The 20,606-nt window shown below is 40.8% G+C and overlaps 1 protein-coding gene across 2 annotated transcripts in view; it reads right to left on the reverse strand.

Moving 5' to 3' along the window:
- Nucleotides 1-6,036: 6,036 nt before the first annotated feature.
- The window catches only part of TMTC4 (transmembrane O-mannosyltransferase targeting cadherins 4), a 57,841-nt gene continuing 43,271 nt past the window's right edge, over nt 6,037-20,606 (reverse strand). Inside the window, exons 12-18 of one of the 2 annotated variants that reach the window (XM_060233670.1) lie at nt 15,784-15,863; nt 14,779-14,886; nt 14,534-14,675; nt 11,418-11,532; nt 9,094-9,206; nt 6,912-6,981; nt 6,037-6,385 (exon numbers count right to left, since the gene is read on the reverse strand). In XM_060233670.1, the coding sequence (XP_060089653.1) occupies nt 6,240-6,385; nt 6,912-6,981; nt 9,094-9,206; nt 11,418-11,532; nt 14,534-14,675; nt 14,779-14,886; nt 15,784-15,863 (774 nt within the window). In that variant the 3' untranslated portion in view covers nt 6,037-6,239. The remainder of the gene's footprint in view (nt 6,386-6,911; nt 6,982-9,093; nt 9,207-11,417; nt 11,533-14,533; nt 14,676-14,778; nt 14,887-15,783; nt 15,864-20,606) is intronic. The other variant, XM_060233668.1, reaches the window with a different exon arrangement.

A 20,606-nucleotide genomic window follows, 5' to 3' on the forward strand; every position in this document is an offset into this window, starting at 1 on the left:
CAATTCAAGAAATATCTGGGGACTTTGGGGGTGGAGCTAGGAGACATTGGGGGTGGAGCCAAGATCAAGGGTGTGACAAGCATAATTGAACTCCAAAGGGAGTTCTGGCCATCCCATTTAAAGGGACGGCACACCTTTTCAATGTCTTCTTTCCATAGGAAATAATGAAGGATAGGGGCACCTTCTTTTGGGGCTCACCGAATTGGACCCCTTGGTCCAATCATTTTGAAACTTGGGGGGTATTTTAGGGAGAGGCACTAGATGCTATACTGAAAATTTGGTGCCTCTACCTCAATAAACAGCCCCCCCCCCAGAGCCCCAGATACCTGCGGATTCTCCATGATTTTCCATGGGAATAAATCTCCATTGGAAATAATAGAGTTCCCAGCAGACATTTCCCTCCCCTCCCTCCGCTTTCTGACGACCCTAAAGCGGGGGGGGGGGGGCCCTCCAAACCAGGGAATCCCCTGTCCCCACCTGGGGATTGGCAACCCTAAGCACAAATCACCGTTATAATAAAAAAACAAAGATCAAAAGATCAGTGGTGTGCTTTCGTGTAAGAATTTGGTGTACTGTAGATCTGATCTCGAGTCACGTAAATAATTCTCTGCCAAATAATCGCATGCACATACAGTCGTATTTTTAACATCATACTAGTGATGTTTCTTCAGAAGGAAGTTCAACTGAACACAAGGAAGCCTACTTAGTATACAGAAGCTATGGATGCAAAAATAAAACAAGGAGTCTTTGTGGTGCCTTAAAGACCTAATGCGATTTTATTCCCAGCATAAACTTGCAGGGGCTAGAGCCCATTTGTTAAATCCTTCAAGCACCATAACCTCTCGTTTTACTTGTGCAGCTACGGTCGTAACAGGAATAGCGAAGCAAACCCCGTTTTGTGAGAAAAGACGCGAGATGCTTTCCAGGGTCTCCCAGGCATCGCCACAGGAGGCAGCAACCGCTGAGCTTGTCGCGCCTGTGAAAAATCCTACAAGTGAATATTTTCCCTCTTCTCGTTGCTCACCAGGCTTGGAAGGGTTTAACAAAGTGATTATTGCAGCTTCACTTTGCTACTGCTGAAGTCCGCAGCAAGTGGAAAAAAATTAAGACACAAAAGCCGCTCCAGACAGAATAACTTACTTTATTGATACAAGACTGTAAGACATGCATTCAAAATAGATTTCAGCACATTCAGCCAGAGCAGGGAAAAAAAGCAAAAACAGGCCTACATGGATCCTCTAGTTTTTTTTAAAAAAACAGAAGTCTCCCAAATTCAGTACCAAATCATATGTTAAAGTCATAAAAAAACATGGTTCCAATGCTTTGCGGTGATACAATGGCACAAAAACATGGATTCTCATAAACTCATATGACTGAAAAAAAAAACCCTATCATATTGTAGAGCGCATCCTCAGGATTTATGCATTGAGTCACCCCAAACTCACAATCAAATCACATATTGCGTACATAGTCGCAGATTGCCTCACAAACATCATGGATCCATTTTGTGGAATGCCATGCTGCAAAAAAAGGGCTCCAAAGTTCACTATGCAGTTAGAAGGTATATGCATCTCACTAGGAAGAAGTTAGAAACAGTAGCAAAATCTAGCACATCTATTAGTGAGAATAGGTTGGGGATCTATGAGGATTTAGTGGAGGAGCAGAGAAGAAACAATTAGAGTAACGCCCTGCCCCCAGCCTTCAACCTAATCTTCTCCACCAGGCTAATCCTTACATAAAATAATCTGAAATGAGTTTTCATCCTGATAAATGTTAAAAGTTTTAATTGTAACAACCTTCTGCAAAAGCAAAGCAGGCAAGCAGGGGAGTTGGGCTGTCTTAATGTGCACCCTGGATACAATATACTCTTAATTTGACAGTGTAGCTGAATTGAAATGTCTCACAAATTATTTTTGGGGCTCCCAGTATTGGAAGTGGTAATTAAACCAGTGATGGTGGTGGGGTCCTTTGGATCTCTTGAAAATGAAGCTAGAGCTAGATGCTTTATGCTGGGGACTCAAAAACACAACATTTGATCTACTTAACGCGGATTTCCATAGGTCAGAGGTAACAACGTACTTCACTCGCTGAAATCAATGCCAGTTTAATGCTTTCAAGTGTGGCAAAATAATTCCCATTAAGACTCAGAACAACTGCCATAAAAGTGGGTGTGTAGATACAAGAATACATAATTTCCACACCAACGAGGGGTTTGTGTGTCAACAGGTATTACCTTTTCCTCTTCTTCACTGCATTAACATTCTGTGCTTACTGAAACACTGTACATTTATCAGTATTCAACAGGACGCTTTTAACCTATAATTCATTTACAAATAGCCAAACTATAAATGAGGCTTTATAACAAGTGAAATGTCCTCAAACTTTGTATTACTAATACAAAACGGAATGTGTGGTAGGTAATGTGAAAGGCCTCCACTTGAGATCCCAGAAAGCTGCTGCCAGTCTGAGTAGACAATACTGACTTTGATGGACCAGTAGTTTGATTCTGTATAAGGCAGCTTGATGTGTGGTAATAACTTGTTAAAACTCAAAACATTAAACAAGGACTACTCAGACTACAACATCAGTTGCGAGCCACTGGTTTAGAAGTCCTCATGCTTTTTATTACACAAACATACATACACCATTTGATAAGCCCTGAATAAATTTATAATACATAACAGACTGACATACATTGACTGTATCACCAAACTTTTTACACAGTGTTCCAAAACTATACAACTGGTTCTCTCCTATAAAGGCCTAGACTTGGTGTCTGTTTTTTTAAAAATGCTGATGTTTATGACAATCTTTCATCACATAAATGTAAACCTTTGTCACATTAGATAGTATGTAAGAGTTTTGTACAGTCAGCTGTTTTGTACAAAGCTATAAGAGAAGCCTTTTCCGAAATAAAAATAGTACTTAAGTCACTGGTAAGGATAGATTTAAAAAAAAAAAATTAAGACCAGTGTCCCATCTGGATCAGACATGTGACTGGCCCAGTTATAAAGGATGGTGTGAAGCCACAATAGTGCTTCTGATGGATTGTGAACAACATAATCAGTACAGTATCATAAAGTATTATGATACAAAACTTAAGGGCCAAGGCATCCAGACCTGTGGGAATTTTGTTAAAAAAGAAATAAAGACATTATTTAGATAGTGGTAGCAGGGGTGGAGATTTCCTACCCAGTAACATCTATACATTATTATTATTATTATTAATTTTGCATTGTATTAAAGCCATTCAGAAACTGAATTATCAGAATAACAATTATTTCCAAATGCAAGTCTATTTTAGACACTACATTTTTAGGTGCATGAAAATGTTTTAACTGTACAGATAAAAATGTAAAGTGTGCATGTAATAAAAATGTGTTTGCAAACACTGCCCTGCCAACCTCGATTGCAGCTCCTGTTCAACTTTCGCTTAGTGGCAAACACAGATTTGCCACTGCACAATATGTTCAATGACCTGTACATCTCATCCATGTTCCCCATTCAAAACTTTTGCATAGTCAACACATTCAAATAGGACTACATTCACATTACAGTGCTGGGAAAGGGAACATACAACTTTCTTCAAACAAACTGGAACATTAAGTATGGAAAATATTAATCTGTTTTACAAATGTTGTAAAAAAACAGGAATTCCAATATTTTCTGCATATAAAAATAAAAATAAAATGCTTAATTTAGATGAACAAACAACTTTAAAGCATTCCTTTGTACACATTTTACATTCTATGTAAAATGCTGTTCTGGGTTAACACAGAATGAATAGTGCAGGCCAATGGAGATAAAACTAAGAGAATTAACTACATCAGACATTACAGCAAACAATCAAGCTGATTTACATTTGAAGTCTCAGTTGAGAAAACTTTGAAGTGGTTCATGTTAGGGGGAAGTATTTAACAAAATCTTTATAATACCTCAGAAATAATCTGTATTTCTAGTTTACACTCTTTTGTTTTGAGTGAGTGCTTATGTACAATCTTGTATTTTCATTAAAGCCATTCATATGGCGTAGAACAAAGTAGGAGTCCAGTAGTACCTTTAAGACCAACAAAGTTTTATTCAGAATTTAAGCTTTCGTAGCTTACATTCTGAATAAAACTTTGTTAGTCTTTAAGGTGCTGCTGGACTCATACTTTGTACTACTACTTCAGACCAACACGGCTGCCCACTTGGATCTATTCATATGGCGTGAGAGACTCGGGCTGGTCTCCTAAGAGCATCTTCCTGGGAACAAACTCCATCAAATAAATGGGTCTAATTTCTGAGATTTGCTAGGGTTGCTCCCACAAAATCGTCCATTACAACAGCTGAAACAGTATTGATTTCAGAAGAATGATGCATTTATAACCACATGTTGGGAGGTGGGAGGGGCTGATCTCAGACCCTCCGTCGAATAACAGGTGTCTGATGCTGTCATACATTGTAATAATCTTTTTCTTTGTTTAAACCCAGATACAGATGTATCCGTTCTCACAAGACTGGACTTTTTAACACTGAGGGGAACACAGTTCTGGCAGCAAAATTTGCCTTTCCACATATACACATCAGCACAAAAGGCAGCTTTTGGTTTTGACTTCCACACCAGCAATTTCAGGCAGCACCAGGAATAATATGGAATGGAAGAATGGGGGGAGCGGGGGCTCATATGGTCTCACTGACTTTAGGCAAATTCTGGGTTGAATCCAGCACAGCATTTCTGTGAACTCAAAATGCCCTCAAAGAACAGAATTTCTCAGAGCATTTCAGGGTGCTGCAGAAGGGAAAAGGCTAACAAAGTCATGCTCCATGAGCAGAAATCCTTGCATCCATGAAAATACTGTGCTGGATCCAACCCTCTGTCTTGAGTGGTATAAGTCATTAAATAAAACAGGAAATAACAGATCTATGTATCTGGGAGTTGTTTACACAAGATTTTGAGGTGGCTGTGTCAAATTTTTTTTGTATCCTCCACCCTCTAAAACTTAAAATTTGAGACAAATCAGTTGCGCTTTTCAGACACTCCAAAACTTTCCATGTGAATCAGCTTTTTGGATGTAGGGTCAGGTATTACTTGCAAACATAGGGCATCCTGGAAGATGCTGTGCTTGGAGAGTTTTGGATTATGCCTTAGGAACACTGACTCTCTGCTATCATTTATTACTAGCATCCATGAGGTGAAAAGGAAGATCCAAGAAAACCTGGCATGTCATGTGGATTTAGGCTGATAGCCTCTCAAAAGCAGCTGCTCAAAAACCAGAAGCTCAACAACAGAGCAAAAAGCCACACTGATTATAAAAACAATCTCAGCCCCAGCCGAGGTGCTACAAACTCTGGTTAACCACTGTTAAGATATTTACCAGAGGACAGCGGAAGCTTATTGCTTGGACATCAAGCACTCCTTTGTAATTCATCCAATTCACTGCCCTCAAATTGTACTACAACAAGTAAAGGTCGACTCTGAACCTATAAAGGCTTGGAATGAAAGTTCTCATTTGATGTGGAAAATACCTATTCCACTCTCACTGGTATTCTACCTCTGTATTGGTAGCACACAGCGTTAAAGAAAAATATCCCTATGAGAAAAAAAAGATCTTCATTTTACTAAAGCAAACAATCTCTCTGCATAGATAAACTAACATTTGTTATTCAAGATGGTGCCGCTATGACAGGGCCACCTATCTTCTCAACAGTGCATCAGAATTCCTATGTCTTTAAATAAGAAGAATGTGTTGGCTAAGACAATCCTGGCACTTCACTGGTATCCTTTGATACTACGCTGCATTCACATATGCCACCAATACATATATCCTCAATATGTCCCCTCTCAGAAACGACCCTCTTCGTTTTAGCATGCCCCCCAAGCAGTGACTGTGGCTCCAGTTACCACAATGTAAAATGTTCATCAGCTTTCAAAAACTGGTTTGCAGATTTTAAGGCAGAAACACTCTCCTTTTAATGCTCCAACTTGACATATATATATATATATATATATATATATATATATATATATATATATATGTTTTTTAAAAATCCTTGTTCTTTTTGTAAAATAAATTTATTTCAGATGGCTACCCTCCATAAAACATTAGAGTATTTCCACTGCTGGTGCTATAATTATAGGGGCTTTTTGTTTTTTAAATGACAGGGAGTGGTGAAAGCTTCCCTCTGGTGATTAGTAGCCATGTTACCAGTAAATGGTATGCCGTATGCATTCAAAGCCTGAGAAGAAACCTCAGACATCACCCCTTCTTTTGCAGTTGGTCCAGTTTCCTTTTTAAAAGACTATAGTTTTCCCTGGTCCCAGCTGCTGTGGGGTCAAGCTTCAGAGAGACTTCATAGTGTTTCTTGGCTAAGTCAAGATTCCCCCAGCGATGGTACAGCACAGCTGAAACCGCAAAAAGAGGAGTTTTTTTGTTAGCAATGTGGTTGGAAGAATAGACAATCTTGCCAATTACTTAGAAAACATTAAAACATTCAGTTGGCTGTCGGCACCATGGCAGCCTGTTCCGTTGCCAGCTGGAGAAGACACGTTTGGGAGCTAAGCGGGCCAAGGAATGACAAGAGCGGATTGTGCTAGAGCTATAAATTGCTGTTTTTATCTGGAGAGCTCACGGCGGTTTGCAAGCACAGCACAAAAGAGCCAGTTTGCCACCACTGCTGTGCAGCCACCTCTGGGATGCAATGCACTGCCTGGTTGGTCGATCACACAATGCAAGTAAGCCTCTGCATTCTTGGAACTCCATTCTCTTGTTGGCAATTTGTTTAGCAAGTCATCAGCATAGAAATCTAGCCAGCGGAAGAATGCTTTTAAAAACAGTAGTTTTTAAGACAATGGACTTGAAAAGAAGTACAAGCAGTGTGTCTGATTTTTTTTTCCAAGTTTGCACTAGGAGAACTGTAAAATGTCTTACCCAAATTACCATGGTAACTGGCTGCATTTGGATTGGCTTTAATTGCCTTGTGGAACAAAGCTTCTGATTCCTGAATAATTCAGAAAAAGAGATCAACAGGACCAGCATTTTTTGTAGTGCACACAATGTCAAGTACAACCAAACACCATCAATTACCTCATGCTCTGTGGTCTATTAACATGATTATGTCACCATTTTTTTTCCATGCGCATTCACACTTCTACTTTCCTCTAATGGATATACATACAATGTAATTCACAGCCTGATCCAGCTGTCTTCTGGTAGTTGCTGTCAATTAAAGAGTAATTACTCTAGTGCCAGTAAGAACACAAAAACACTTGTGGACAGTATTATCAACTGGCTGCTCACAGAAATTGCCACTTCCAACCAGCATTCTTACACTTAACTGAATTTAGTCCCAAATAAACTGATAAGACTATTTTTCATGCAGTTACATTACTTGGAAATTGCAGCAAGAGATTTTTTTAAAAAAATTATATCCTGCCTTTCTATAGGGTTGCAGTAGTTACCCACAGTTATTTAAAAGCTGTATTTTTACAGCTGTAAAATCCAATCAGTTAAGACATACAAGAAATATATTAACAAATTAAACGGCTCCCCTTTACTGAAAAAGAACCATGGGCTTTTCCAGGTGTGATTTGTGTTGTTGTTTTTTGTTGGTTCTGGCCCCATACTGCTTCAGTTTATTCCCTGATTTCTGCATGCATTTTTGTGCCTTTAATGTGCCCCCCCCCCCACTTTTCCCCAACTCTTGAGACCACTTTTACCCTGATGTTTTTTCTGGAAGTTGATTTTGAATTGGCTTTTTCCTAGTGCATAATGTTTATATCCATTTTCTTTGTCCCATCCAACTCCAGCCCATTTTTCAATGATCAGACTGTTGTCATTGTTAAACTATCCCTCCCTTTAAAAATTATTTTAATTTTCTAAAATGACATATCACCTAGAGAAAGGGCTAGAGACTTATATATTTTTTAAATGAAAGCTTGGAATCTGGAGAAACTGCTTAAAGTGACACTGCAACACTACAGTATTCTATCACAATTTTAGGGCCCTGTAAAAAAAAAAATGGAGAGGGAGGTGCTTTTATGCCACCAATAACAACCAATGATGACAGCACCCCCTCCTGAAAATCCCCATTATTGAAGGCATGTGGAGAAGAAGAAAAACTGACTCTACAACTGTAAAAATGCACAAAATGGCAGATGTGTAGAAGAACCCTGCCTAAACCAATTCCAGTGCTTGTAGGCAAAAAAAAGGAGTAACTTGATACAGAAAACATCTTGATACAGAAAACATCTAGTCTGACATTCTTGATACAGAATGTCAGACTAGATTTTTTTTTTTTTAACAAAAGGCCTAAAATTGTTTTATGGCTGACTGGCCAAAGCTGTATTTAATTTTCATCCAGAAGTATTGTCACAAACAATATCCTTTCCAAACAACATTTATAAACATATTTAGTCCAACTTGCCCTATTAGTGCCTAGAGGAAGACTGTGACCAAAGAGATAAGTTGTCAACAAAGACAGTGAAGGCTTCAGTTCTTAATGGGGTCCCATGGATGGACTGCCTTCTACTGTACTGTCACGCCCACCAGGTAAGATCCTCTTTTCAAGCCCTGCTTTCTGTGCCTGCATCTACATAGGTGAGGCGGGTGGTAAGAAGAGAGAGGGCTTCTTCAGTGGTGGCACTTCACAATTGGAATGCTCTCCCCTTTTTGACTTTCCTTGTGCCTGCCTTTCCTTTAGATTTCAGATCAAATCCCAAGCTTCTAAACTAAGGGTTTTAAAAAATCTTTTAAAGCTGTTCCTGGCCTGAGGAATGTTTTATCAATATAATTTCAGGTTGCTCAGTGTTTGTTTCATGTCATGGGTTTTTTCTAAATGATCTTATTTTAGCCATAAATCATCTCAAGCAGGTCTATAGAGGTGGCATGTACATTTTCTAAACAAGCAGATATATATTGTTTTAAAACTTGGTGAATAGTGAAGTAGTATCAAGGTCTAATCTTATTTGAGGAAGAATACTCATAGAAATAAGCCTTTGTTTATCAATGCAGTAATGTAATTATACATGCAGTATTCACATCTTATTTTCTGTCATATTTACTTGTGAGGCATCCTCCAAGGTAATTATTACCGTAGAAGTGCTTTTGGTACCTTATATTTCTGTGATTTCCCCAGTACGTTTGCCAGTGAAAACATAAGAGAATGATCATTAGGTATTAACTCTAGAGCCTCCCGTCCGACAGCTTCCGCTTGTGCCAAGTTACCTAGGAATACAGAGAAAGAGAGGGAAAACATGAATAGTAATTTTAACATTGTTAACAGCCTGGCTACTTTGTATATATGGTATACAATTAATAACCCTGAACCCTGCAAAAGAAGTGGTCAGCATATTCAGACACAGAGATCAGTCTGTCTTTTCATTGTATTTTCAAATATGTGAGGAACTGAAATATTCCCTAGCTATCAAGCATATATTTACACTGAAATTAAAATATCTGTATTGATTATAAACAAGTTCACGTTGGTCTGTGATTTCAGCAAGCTCACAAACAAATCTGGAAAATCCAAAATTGCTTCCAAGTTGGGAAGATGTGAGCCCATGCTGAAAGGCAGGGCACCAAACCATTTTGGATGGTGCCCTTGGGTCTCCACCCCAGATAAAAAAAACATGGGGCTGAGTGCCAGCAGCTTGAAGTGACGGCTTGTTAGTCGACTGACAGGTACTTGAGTTGCCCTCTGCTGATGATTTGTAAACAGAAATGATTTGAAACACAAAATGAAGCAACAGATACATTTATCATTTTATGAAGATGGCACTGAATGATCTGACTGCATTTAAGTTTCTTCCAGACGAATAACTGCTCCAAAATCAAAACAACTGTTGTGAGAAGACTTTGTCCCTATGGCCTGCTCCAGTTCCTGTCCACTGAACACATTCCATTCCTGCGAACATGGCTACTTTATTGACGTCAGCGTAAAGATAACTATTATAGGCAGGGAAGCTCTCCCATGCCCAGAGCTAACTGCTGGACTGGGTTGCTCAACCACAACCATTAATTTATTATTGTCTTTCAAATTCAGTGCTGTTTTTCAAATGCCAAAGGCATATTTTAGGAACGATTCAAACACTTGCAACTAAATGGATAGGGGAGCGCTTCAACCATATAAGTTACAACAACCTCCTTAGAAGAAGGGAGAGATATTAACATTTAAGACCCTAGGCGGCCAGGGACCTGCATACCTGCGTGACTATCTCTCCTTGTATGTGCCCCAAAGAGCCTTGCGCTCTTCTGACCAGTACCGCTTAGTGGTCCTCAGCCCAAAAGACACCCGCCTTTACTTGACTAGAGCCAGGGCCTTTTCTGCCCTTGTCCTGGTGAAATATGCTCCCAACTGAGATCAGGGTCCTGTGGGATTTGTTGCAATTCCACAGGGCAGATGTCAAACAACAATGCTCACCCCCCTTTCAGTTGCTCCATGGCGCTATTTAACTGGTGCCCAGAGCGGCTGATTTATACTGTTGAAATGCTCCACTGCCCCTACCTGGAATGGGTCTAGCACAAACTGGAATGAAATAATCGCTATCAAATTTTTTAAATTGGTCTCTTAAATATTAATTCTGTTAGAATTAATTGCAAGGTGCTGATGTTTTTTATGGAATTGTTTTATTGTGTATTATCAGGGGTGGAATTCTGGCAGGAGCTACTTTGCATATTAGGCCACACACCCCTGATGTAGCCAATCCTTTAAGAGCTTACAAGGCTTTTTTTTGTAAACTCTTGGAGGATTGGCTACATCAGGGGTGTGTGACTTAATATGCAAAAGAGCTCCAGCTAGAATTCCAGCCCTGTGTATTATGATGTAAATTGCTCTGAGCCCACTTGCGGGGAAGGGCAGGGCACAAGTCCAATAGATAAATAAATAAATATGTTCCTGATATGAGGCAGCAAGAACTATTTCCTGGAACATGGAGGAACAACTGATCACTGAAAGTCACAGCACAGAACCTCAACTCTCAGCCCCCTTGAATAGTAGACCACCAAAACAGATTCAGAGACAATATACAGTGTTCAGAGGCAATATGCAGTGTGATGTAGTAGGAGCTTCTATTTGAGAATTAGTTGGTTTGCTGCACTGTGGCTCCCATATAAATGGCATACTAGTATTTACTCTACAGAACTATTCTGGGAGTGAAAGAACAATAAAACTAGTACGTAACAACGTGTGTGTATGTGTGTGCAGTGCCCTCAAGTCACAGCTCTGCCATTATGGAGACCCCATAGGATTTTCAAGGCAAGTGATTAAGCAGAGGTAGCATGCCATTGCCTTCCTCTGCAGAGCTTTCCTTGTTGTTTCCCATTCAAGTACCGACCCTGCTCAGTTTATGAAATCTGACAAGATCAGGCTACGCTATACCATTCCAAATCCAAACAAACGACTTACTTGAATAATAAAGTGTAAATCTCATACTCTACCTGTGTTATCAAGCAATATAATCATGTTGTTCCAAGCCAAACTGTGTTGTGGTTTCAGAACAGTGGCATTCCTCCATGCGTTCAGTGCATCTACATGGCGATTTAGATCAGCATACTGAAAGTGACACAGTTTGCAAATAAATGCAGTCCTGAATATGTTAGATCTTTATTCAGATCCCACACCCAACTCATATTCCTCTAGGCAAAGAATATAAATCAGGTATACGAATGAGCCAGAACAGCAAGAAGCAATATACTTTGTAGATAAGTTCTCAAGGCAAATTTATAGAAGTCACTGTTTGGAAAGACAGGACAATTTGAACTGAATGGTTCTCTCTCTCTGATAATAGTCAGAGATGCTGGGGGAGGGACAGGAGCACCAGAACAACTGAGCTAATCCATCACCTCTCAAAGGCTGAATATTAGGAAGTTTCATGAAAAGGTGGACATTTTGGCAAAGTTTATTTATCTACCCATGTGGCAAAGGATCATTTCTCTGAACTTGTGAAACGTGTGTGAATGAGACATCACAGATATAAGGGACACCAACAGAACCTTCATACTACCACAGATATACTGATTTTCAGGGGAGTCACATGTTTAAAGGCCAATTATCAAGTATACCAGGCATTGACAAATCCCAGGCACCAGGCTGCAATGGGGTCTAGGAATTTCACTGTGGTGCTTAGTTTTTTTTTTCTTTTAACAATGATTTTATTGTTGTGTCTTTCAATGACAAATGCAAAGTTTATTTATCCTTTCACATCAGCGTATGTTTTCTTATATGGCATAAAAATACATGTGCATGAAGTTCTTATAGCCTGTTTATATGTCAACTCTCCTCCAACCAGCAGTGGTGGATCAATTCATTTCCTAATCAGTTGCTTTATATACTGGCTCCAATATTCAATTGAGCTTTTAAACCAATGCAATTATTAGAAATAAGGGAGAAGTTACTTGGCTATGGTTGGTGACAGCGGAAAGTGCCGTCATCACTGCCGACTTATGGTGATCCCATAGGTTTTTCAAAGCAGGAGACATTCAGAGGTGATCTGCCATTGTCAGCCTCTGTGTAGCAACTCTGGACTTTCTTGATGTTCCCCCATATAACCCTGTGTAGCTTCTGGGATGTGATGAGACTAGGCTAGCCTGGGCCATCCAGGTCGGGGCAGACTATGTGTAGGGATTAGCTTTTTGTATTGTAGTGATAACAACCTATATTTGTTTATGTACAACATTTCTGTCATAGCTTTAATAAAACTACAAGAGACTGTAAATGGGTTAGGATTTGCTTTTGTGGTAGCAATAATTATGAAATATATAGTACAAAACTCTGAAAATGGAAAAAAGAGTCTAGCTTCTAAGTTTTTGGACTGGCTTCTACAGCAAAGGGAAATTTGTCAAGGCCTGAAGTATACCATATCAAACATGGAGAAATCAAGTAATGTGTGTGAACCTCCACAAGAGCTGCAGCTCTACAGCACTCAGGTTACACAAAGAAAACAACTCTGTGCCTTCAGGAATACTTTAATTTTCAGCAGCTATTTCACCAATTCTGCCCTCTCACTGCAGCCCCCCACTATGTCCCTGATGCTGTTCCTTAGGTCTGCTGACTCCTGGGGAAAACATTTCAGAGGGCCCAGTGGAGTGCAGTTGGAGGGGCAAGTGTGACAATCCCATGCCACAAAATCTCAAAGATTTCTCATCTGAGAAATATATTAAATTTATGAAATTAGTCCCTGTGCTTCACTGACTTAGGAAGGACAAGGAACAGTATGTATGGTGAGCGTATGTACCTGGTCCTAGCTTGAGGATCGAAGGCTACTGGGTAGTTGTACCATCTCCTTCCCAACAAGATAACCAGCAAGGGAAGGGCACCCTGGCTCCAAGTAGATTTAAATATCTGTGTAGTTCACCCATTCTTACATTAATAGCCAATCTTAAAATTAAAAATTATTTTAAGAGAAATACCTATCCCTCGTCTACGGTTTCCCTCCACTCCTTTTTAGAAATCTTCAGCACTGTTTCAGTTTTAAGAATACATCCTTACAGTCACAAATCATATTTTTGGGAGCTCTTAAGCGCAGAAATAAAGCAACAGGAATTCTCAAACCACCAGTCCCAGATGAACAACTTGTGAACTCTGGTTACAATCCAAAAGACAGCTATAGCCACTGAAATGAGGAACATGGAACTGTTTTCTAGGTTTGTCCTATGGGGCTTCCTGGATATAAAATGAATACAAGTGGCCAACAGACAGCTGGGTATCGAAGAAAAAGAAAAAATACTTGGACATAAGTCCATCTATGGGCATATAAACATATGTATCAATAGGTTTGTCATATCAGATGACAGCCTGATTTATTTAAGCAAAAGGCAACCAAACTGAAAAGCGGCAATGTTTCAAGGTTGTCGTTCAGAGTCATAGCTGATCAACAATTTTAAACCAAATTACAAAGGAAGAATAAGCAGTCCACTCCTTTTTCTCACTTTCTTACACTACCACCCCAAGAAGAGTTAAGCTCTGCTGAGATCCCAGAAGTCAAAGGATTTAGAATAGCAGCAGTTAGAACTGCATGGTTAGAATGGAAACCTGACAGCTGAGCCTGTGACTTTTCATTTCTGTACAGCACTTACTTAATGTAGGCTCTGGAAATAACAAATAATAATAGGAATTAGAATTCTGGTCTTTCCCCACTATGTACATGCATTTGATCTTTTTCCCCACAGGGAACATTTATAATATAGCAATTCAACTCTGCAGATTTACTTCATCAGTCCAAGCCCAATGAAATGATTTATTTTATTTCGCTTTCAAATGGAGTAACTCTGCATAAGATTATTTTGTCCGAGGTTCCAAAGTCTGATTTCTTGAAGAAGATGGCAAAGTACCTGGATATTAATGCCATAAAGTGATCCTCGATGTATATTTCTGGCCTTTATCATACTCAAACTGCAACAAGCAATCCTAAATTTGTTTACACAGAAATAAGCACCACTAGATGAAGTCTGACTTCCTACAAAAATTAAATCTGTCATAGCATTGTCACTTTAAACCCACTTCAGCTTAATATATCTCTGGAATCATTAGCATAAATATAATTAAATTCACTTACCAAGCGTCCTAAATTGTAGTAACAATCTGGATACTTTTTTCTATATCTGATGGCAGTCCAATAACTTTGTTCTGCTTCTTCGTATCTTCTTAAACTATTCTGTACTATTCCTAGATTCATCCATGCTGCTGCAAAATCAGGCCTAGCCAAAATTGCCATATTTGTCTTAGTATATGGAGTGAAAGATTCTTTTTATATCATTTGTGCAACAACTGGACTTTTAAAAATTGTTGTTAAAAACTCACTGTATTTGTACAGCTAGTGAGAGAAGCTCTTCAGCTTCATGGAGTTCATTCCTTTCTTTCAAGATGTTTCCCAGGTTGTTCATAGCATGCACATATTTAGGATTCAGTCTGGAATTGAAAAGATAAAAAAGAATTATTAGTTGGAAAGAGGTAATGCTTTCATTCTCTTTCAACTTCACAACACAGTCACCAATTTTCAAACCCTTCTGCCATTTTATATCAACTGGTGGCAGCCTTAGGCATTCTGACTATCCGATTCACAAATCAAACCATCACCCCCTGCCCCGGACTGGAGCCATTTTTAAAAAATAGACAAGGGGAAGCCTGAGGCAGGAAAATTGCGCCCTCTTGGGAATCTGCTGTCCAAAGTAATACCTTTCATGTCCTTCATGGTAAGCATGGGCTTGCTTCAAGCATTGTTTTAGGGACTGCATTTTTAGCCATAATACAAACCATATTTTGTTAAGAAACTGTACTGTTAAAAATAAATACCACTCCTTATTATCAAGTCCTTCAAAAGGATCATTTTCAACAAGAACTTGCCATGTTTGCAATGCTTCCTATGTTTCTTCTATACCTTTCAAATACTTCTGGGGTTTCCATACCACTTCCAGTAATATGCAATGTCATTCTAGTCACAATGATCAAATTTCATACCATATTCTAAACTGGCTGTTTATACCACCGTTTTATAATATTTCAAAACAAAAACCCTTGAATCAGTTTTTTTTAAAAAAAAATGTATATAGCTTCCAATGACAGCAAGAAGATCAAACATGATGAAAAGCTGACCTTGTAAGGTACAACCCTTAATGCATTGTGGTGTTCTCTTTTGTTGATGCTGAGCTTTTAAAGTAATTTACCTAAATCTATAGAGAAGTCAGCATTATTCCAAATCAAATTGCTATCAGGATATTGTGTCCTCTTCTCTCTCCTACTGGTCGATGAAACAGGATCCTAAATCTTCTTCCTGCTCATTTTTTTTTAAAAAGAAGTGACTCTTACCTTACAGCCTCCCTGTAATAGCTGATTGCAGCACTTTGATTGCCTTTATCAGCCAAGTTTTTGCCAACATTATAATGAACCTGAAAGTAAAGGCAGAGCTGTATTAATTGCTGCACACACTTCGTTGTAGTTGCTAATATTACTGTATTTTTATTTATTGACTGAAAATATTTCTATCCTGCCTTATCTAAGACTCATGACATCAAATTGTAGCACATTAATTTTTTCTTACTGTAACCCCCCCCCCCCAACATTTTGCACAAAACATTTTACTGTTGTTTTTATATTAGAAGAAGAGTTGGTTTTTATACCACACTTTTCACTTCCTGAAAGATTCTCAGAATAGCTTACAATCTCCTTCCCTTCCTCTTCTCATAACAGACACCCTGTGAGGTAGGTGGGACTGAGAGAACTCTTTTGAGAAATGCTCTTAAGAGAACAGCTCTGAGAGAACTGAGAGTGGCCCAAGGTCACTCAGCTGGCTTCATGTGGAGGAACAGGGAATCAAATCCAGTTCTGCAGTTTAGAGTCTGCTGCTCTTAGCCACTACACTAAACGTGCTTTATATTATTACATACAGCTGACCATGGTGATGGTCACCATCTTGGAATAACATGGGAATGGATCCCATCTAGAATTTCCACTGGTGAAAAAGGGTAAAGCCCCCTTCACTCACTAATGTACAGAAACCATATGGGACTAGGGGTTTAGTAAGGGGGAGAAATGTGTGACACTGCACAAAAAGTCTACCTGGATCCAACCCATGGATTATTTACAGTAAATTCAAAATCGACTTAAAAGAGGTCCAGAATCCTTTAAATTTTTTTAGACACATATGCTCCACCCTTGTTGAATGCAGACCCCTTCAAATATTGGGCCCAGCTCTACATATGCAATTCTCTATTTTCCCTTAGCAACAGTAACAGCAGGGGCTATTGATGGGACCTCTGTCATGGCCTAAACAGTGCCACAGCATCCTTCAGAAGCATCCAGGGGTGCCAAGAATCATGGCATATGTGGGTAGACAAAATGACAACAGAGTGACACAACAAACACAACACCACACAACAAACATGCCAACTTAAACAGTGAATTCCTGGCCTTTCTGAATTGATACTGAATACATTTTAATACAGCTGAATTTTAGAGTAGAAATCCCTACCACATTAGTCTGATGTGTTTGAGCTATTTGCTTTTAAATGTGCAACAGGAATGATCTTGGCGTATTTTATGTCAGATAAGTTACTAACTGCTAGGGCTTTGGTTGAATTTCTGAAGGCATCCTAGTCATAAAGAATTGGGAGGGGGCTTAAAAACCGTGACGGGCCCCAAATTGATCTGAAAGCTGCTTCCTCTCCATGGAGCTCCATTTTGTACAGTATACATTCAGGCTTTGGCCAAGTCAACTAGTCTGTAGGTCTCCTTAATTTGCCTTTCTTTGCCAAAAGATTTTTGGGTCAGATAAAGCCAGACTGCTGCACTGTTACTTTCCAGTATATATTTATGGCTTGGATCTCACAAAGGACTTCTGTCTACAGAGCCCAACTTCACCATCTCTATCCTGCTCAGCCCAAAATAAACTTCAAAATGCTGTGCATGAAAAAAGGGAGGAGGCTACAGAACAGTGGGGGAGTCAAAGGTTAATGCAGCAAGAGTCAAATCAGCAAATATGAACCCCCCCCCACCACCAAATTTTCATCCATGGAAATCCTCCATGGCATCCAAACCAATATGTCCTTTCATTGCCAAAGAGCATATGAGAATGCAGGTAAATGGTTCCATCATCATTACTGACATACGTTTTCTCGCATTAGAGCCTTCTGAGGTTTCTCCCCTCCTCAAACCCCACCTTCCCCAGGCCCTACACCCAAATCTCCAGGAATTTCCTAACCTGGAGTTGGCAACCCTATGTCATTCCCACTCACAGCTAATCTACCTTTAATTGCCCCTTTGTCTTAAGTTCTCCCTTGACCCCCTGGGCAGTCTCCATCTAGAAAAACTGTGCTCTAGTTGTGTGGTGCTATAGTCTCCTGTCCCATTCTCTCCCTCCTCAGCCATTCACCAACCTACATTTTATCCGCCTCCCACCTTTAGCTCTATTATTTATTTACTTAATTTATACCTGATCTTTCTCCACAGTGGGGACCAAAGCAGCTTACATTACTGTCCTTTCATTCACCCCAAAATCTCCAGGGATTTCCCAATCTGGAGCTGGCAACTCTTGTCAGGCCTCGCCCTCATGAGTCCTCCCTCAAAAGTCAAAATATGCCTGGCAAGGCTCTGCCCCTCCCCCTTTCCAAGTTTGTAGAAGGATCTATCTTGCCCATTTTCACAGTTCCAGTCACTAGATTTAAGTATCCAAAGAGTTCCCGACTTTGCTATTAGAATATATAAGATTACTTCAATGAAATTAGGGCCCAGTTTGAGTTTCAGTTCCTGCAGCAACCTTCTTTGAAGTTGCTCTGAAGCCTTATAAATCTGTCTGATTCCGGCTGACGGGGGAGATCTGAGCACGTGTGAAAGACGATGGGTTGGATCCCAGTGGTTTCCTTTTGCTAAATGGAAGACTTCCACTGGAAGAAGGATTCTTTCTGTCCTTCCAACACAAAGATCTCTCCCTTCAATTGAAGTGAACCGATTGGGTCCAACCAAAATGTACAGCTGTATCAGAAAGAGCATGGATATCTACGTTTCGGAGTAGGATGATCCACATAAAAAACTAAAAACTAGCAATGTGTTACCCACACAAAATTGTCCTTAAAACCAAAAACAAATATGAAAGCCACAGCACATTATATTGTTATGTCACCCCAAAACCAAAAGAAACCCTACAAAAAGCAATCTGTGAGGGAAACTGGTGACCTTTCAAAGACTGCTTTACTGAAGGCCATTTTAGAATATTATTGGTACTGTTCTGTTTGGGTGCCAATTCAGGTTCCGAACTCTCCAATTTATGCTAAGCAAATATAGTAGCTTGCAATGTTCTAGAACAGGCCAGAAAATTAATGTGTCTCTTTCATTTTCCTGAACAAGTAACGTGTTGTGTCTGGCGTTCATCCCAGAAAGTACAGCACAGCGCACCTGTGGGCGGTGCCTGGAAGGGACGAACACAGCCCGCCTACGACGATCAGTGGCGGGAAGTTTTAACTGGTCAGGATTGGACCTGACCAGGAAGAAGGTTGTTCCGGGAAATGTATATAACAGGGGACCCGGCCCCGCCATGTTGTCTTTGTGATGTACTCGCTAATAAAACATGTTGCCATCTGAACGTCTCCGACATCAGTACATTACACTGGCGACGAGGATGGAATATTGGTGAGCTGCCTTCAGCCGCCCACAATTCCTGCGATCCGAGCTCTAGTGCTCCCACAGCTGAGGTCGTGGCTACTGCTCCCGGACAAACTCTACCGGCATTTGACGTCACTCGGTCCGACTTACGGGAATCATGGGTGGACCAGATCAACTACTACATACAGCTGCACCAAATGGAGGCAGCGGCAGAAAAGAAGGCGCTTCTCCTGAGTTCGTGTGGGGAGGAGACCATCCAGCTGATAAAGCGACTCATCGCACTGACCACCCTCACAAGGGCAACCTACGACCAACTGGTCAAGGCGATGACGAACCACATGGTGCCACAGCCGTCCCATCTCACACACAGGCACGCTTTCTACATGAGACAGCAGAGACAAGCTGAGTCCGCCGCCGAGTATCTTGCAGAGCTCTGTAGATTAGCCCTGAGATGCGATTTCACAGGGGACCTGGAAGAGATCCTGCTGGACCATTTTGCGGTTGGCGTCCGGGAGAAGAAAATGTGCCAAAAGTTGCTAGCATACGAGGACAAAGACATTGACCTCGCAAAAATGCTCCAACAGGAGGTTGCCTTTGAACAGATGAACACCAGCCCTTCCGCAAATCAGGCCGCCGCTGCCTCGATCTTAAACGGTTCCAACGAGGAAGGGGCACATCAGCTTTGCCGACAGCCACACAGTGGGCTGAAAACACCAAACTGACACAGGCAGCAGAGAAGCCGAGCACCAAGTGCGCCAGCTATGGGGACCCATACGAGCGCCGAGACTGCCCCTACCATAATGCAGACTGCAGAAGCTGCGGAAAAGTGGGCCACATTGCCCAAGCTTGCAAGGCCAGACCCAACAGGAGGCCCCAGTCCGCACACCATGACTCGCCAGACGCACACGCGACGGCCGCAAACAGCATCCAGGTAATGAACTTGCCCCAGGACACCCCCGACAAGGTCAAAGTGCAGGTCTTGATCGAGGGGGGTCCCTGCCTGATGGAATTAGACACGGGATCCTCCATCTCCATTATTTTGGAGGAGACCCTCAGTAAACTTTGCCCCCACAAGTGGCCGGCCCGCGGAGTTCATATTGCGGGACTTTCAAAAGAATCCAGTGCAGATCATGGGGCAGGCCAGAGTTAGGGTGCAGTTCAAAAATTTTACTGGTGGCTCACCACCCTATTGAGATTGGCTTGGTTTAAGCCCCTGGGCATCAAAATTGTAGCGACAGACCACATACAAGCCCACAATTTCGACCAAGTGTGCTGGGAGTTCCCAGAAGTATTCGATGGGGCTCTGGGAACGTACAAGGGGCCACCTATCATGTTGCAGCTGGGGAGGGGTTGGCCCATGGGCAAATTGGACGCTGCATTCAGTTTGTTTCCCGCTGGGAAGAACCCTCCTTACACAAAGGGTGTATTCTTTGGGGCAGCAGAGTGGTGGTCCCTCCCCCACTCCGGAAGCAAGTGCTCGAAGCCTTGCACAAGACGCACCTGGGGATCGTGTGTATGAAAGTTCTGGCACAGAG

The sequence above is a fragment of the Heteronotia binoei genome, chromosome 3, assembly GCF_032191835.1.
Source record: "Heteronotia binoei isolate CCM8104 ecotype False Entrance Well chromosome 3, APGP_CSIRO_Hbin_v1, whole genome shotgun sequence".
NCBI lineage: Eukaryota > Metazoa > Chordata > Lepidosauria > Squamata > Gekkonidae > Heteronotia > Heteronotia binoei.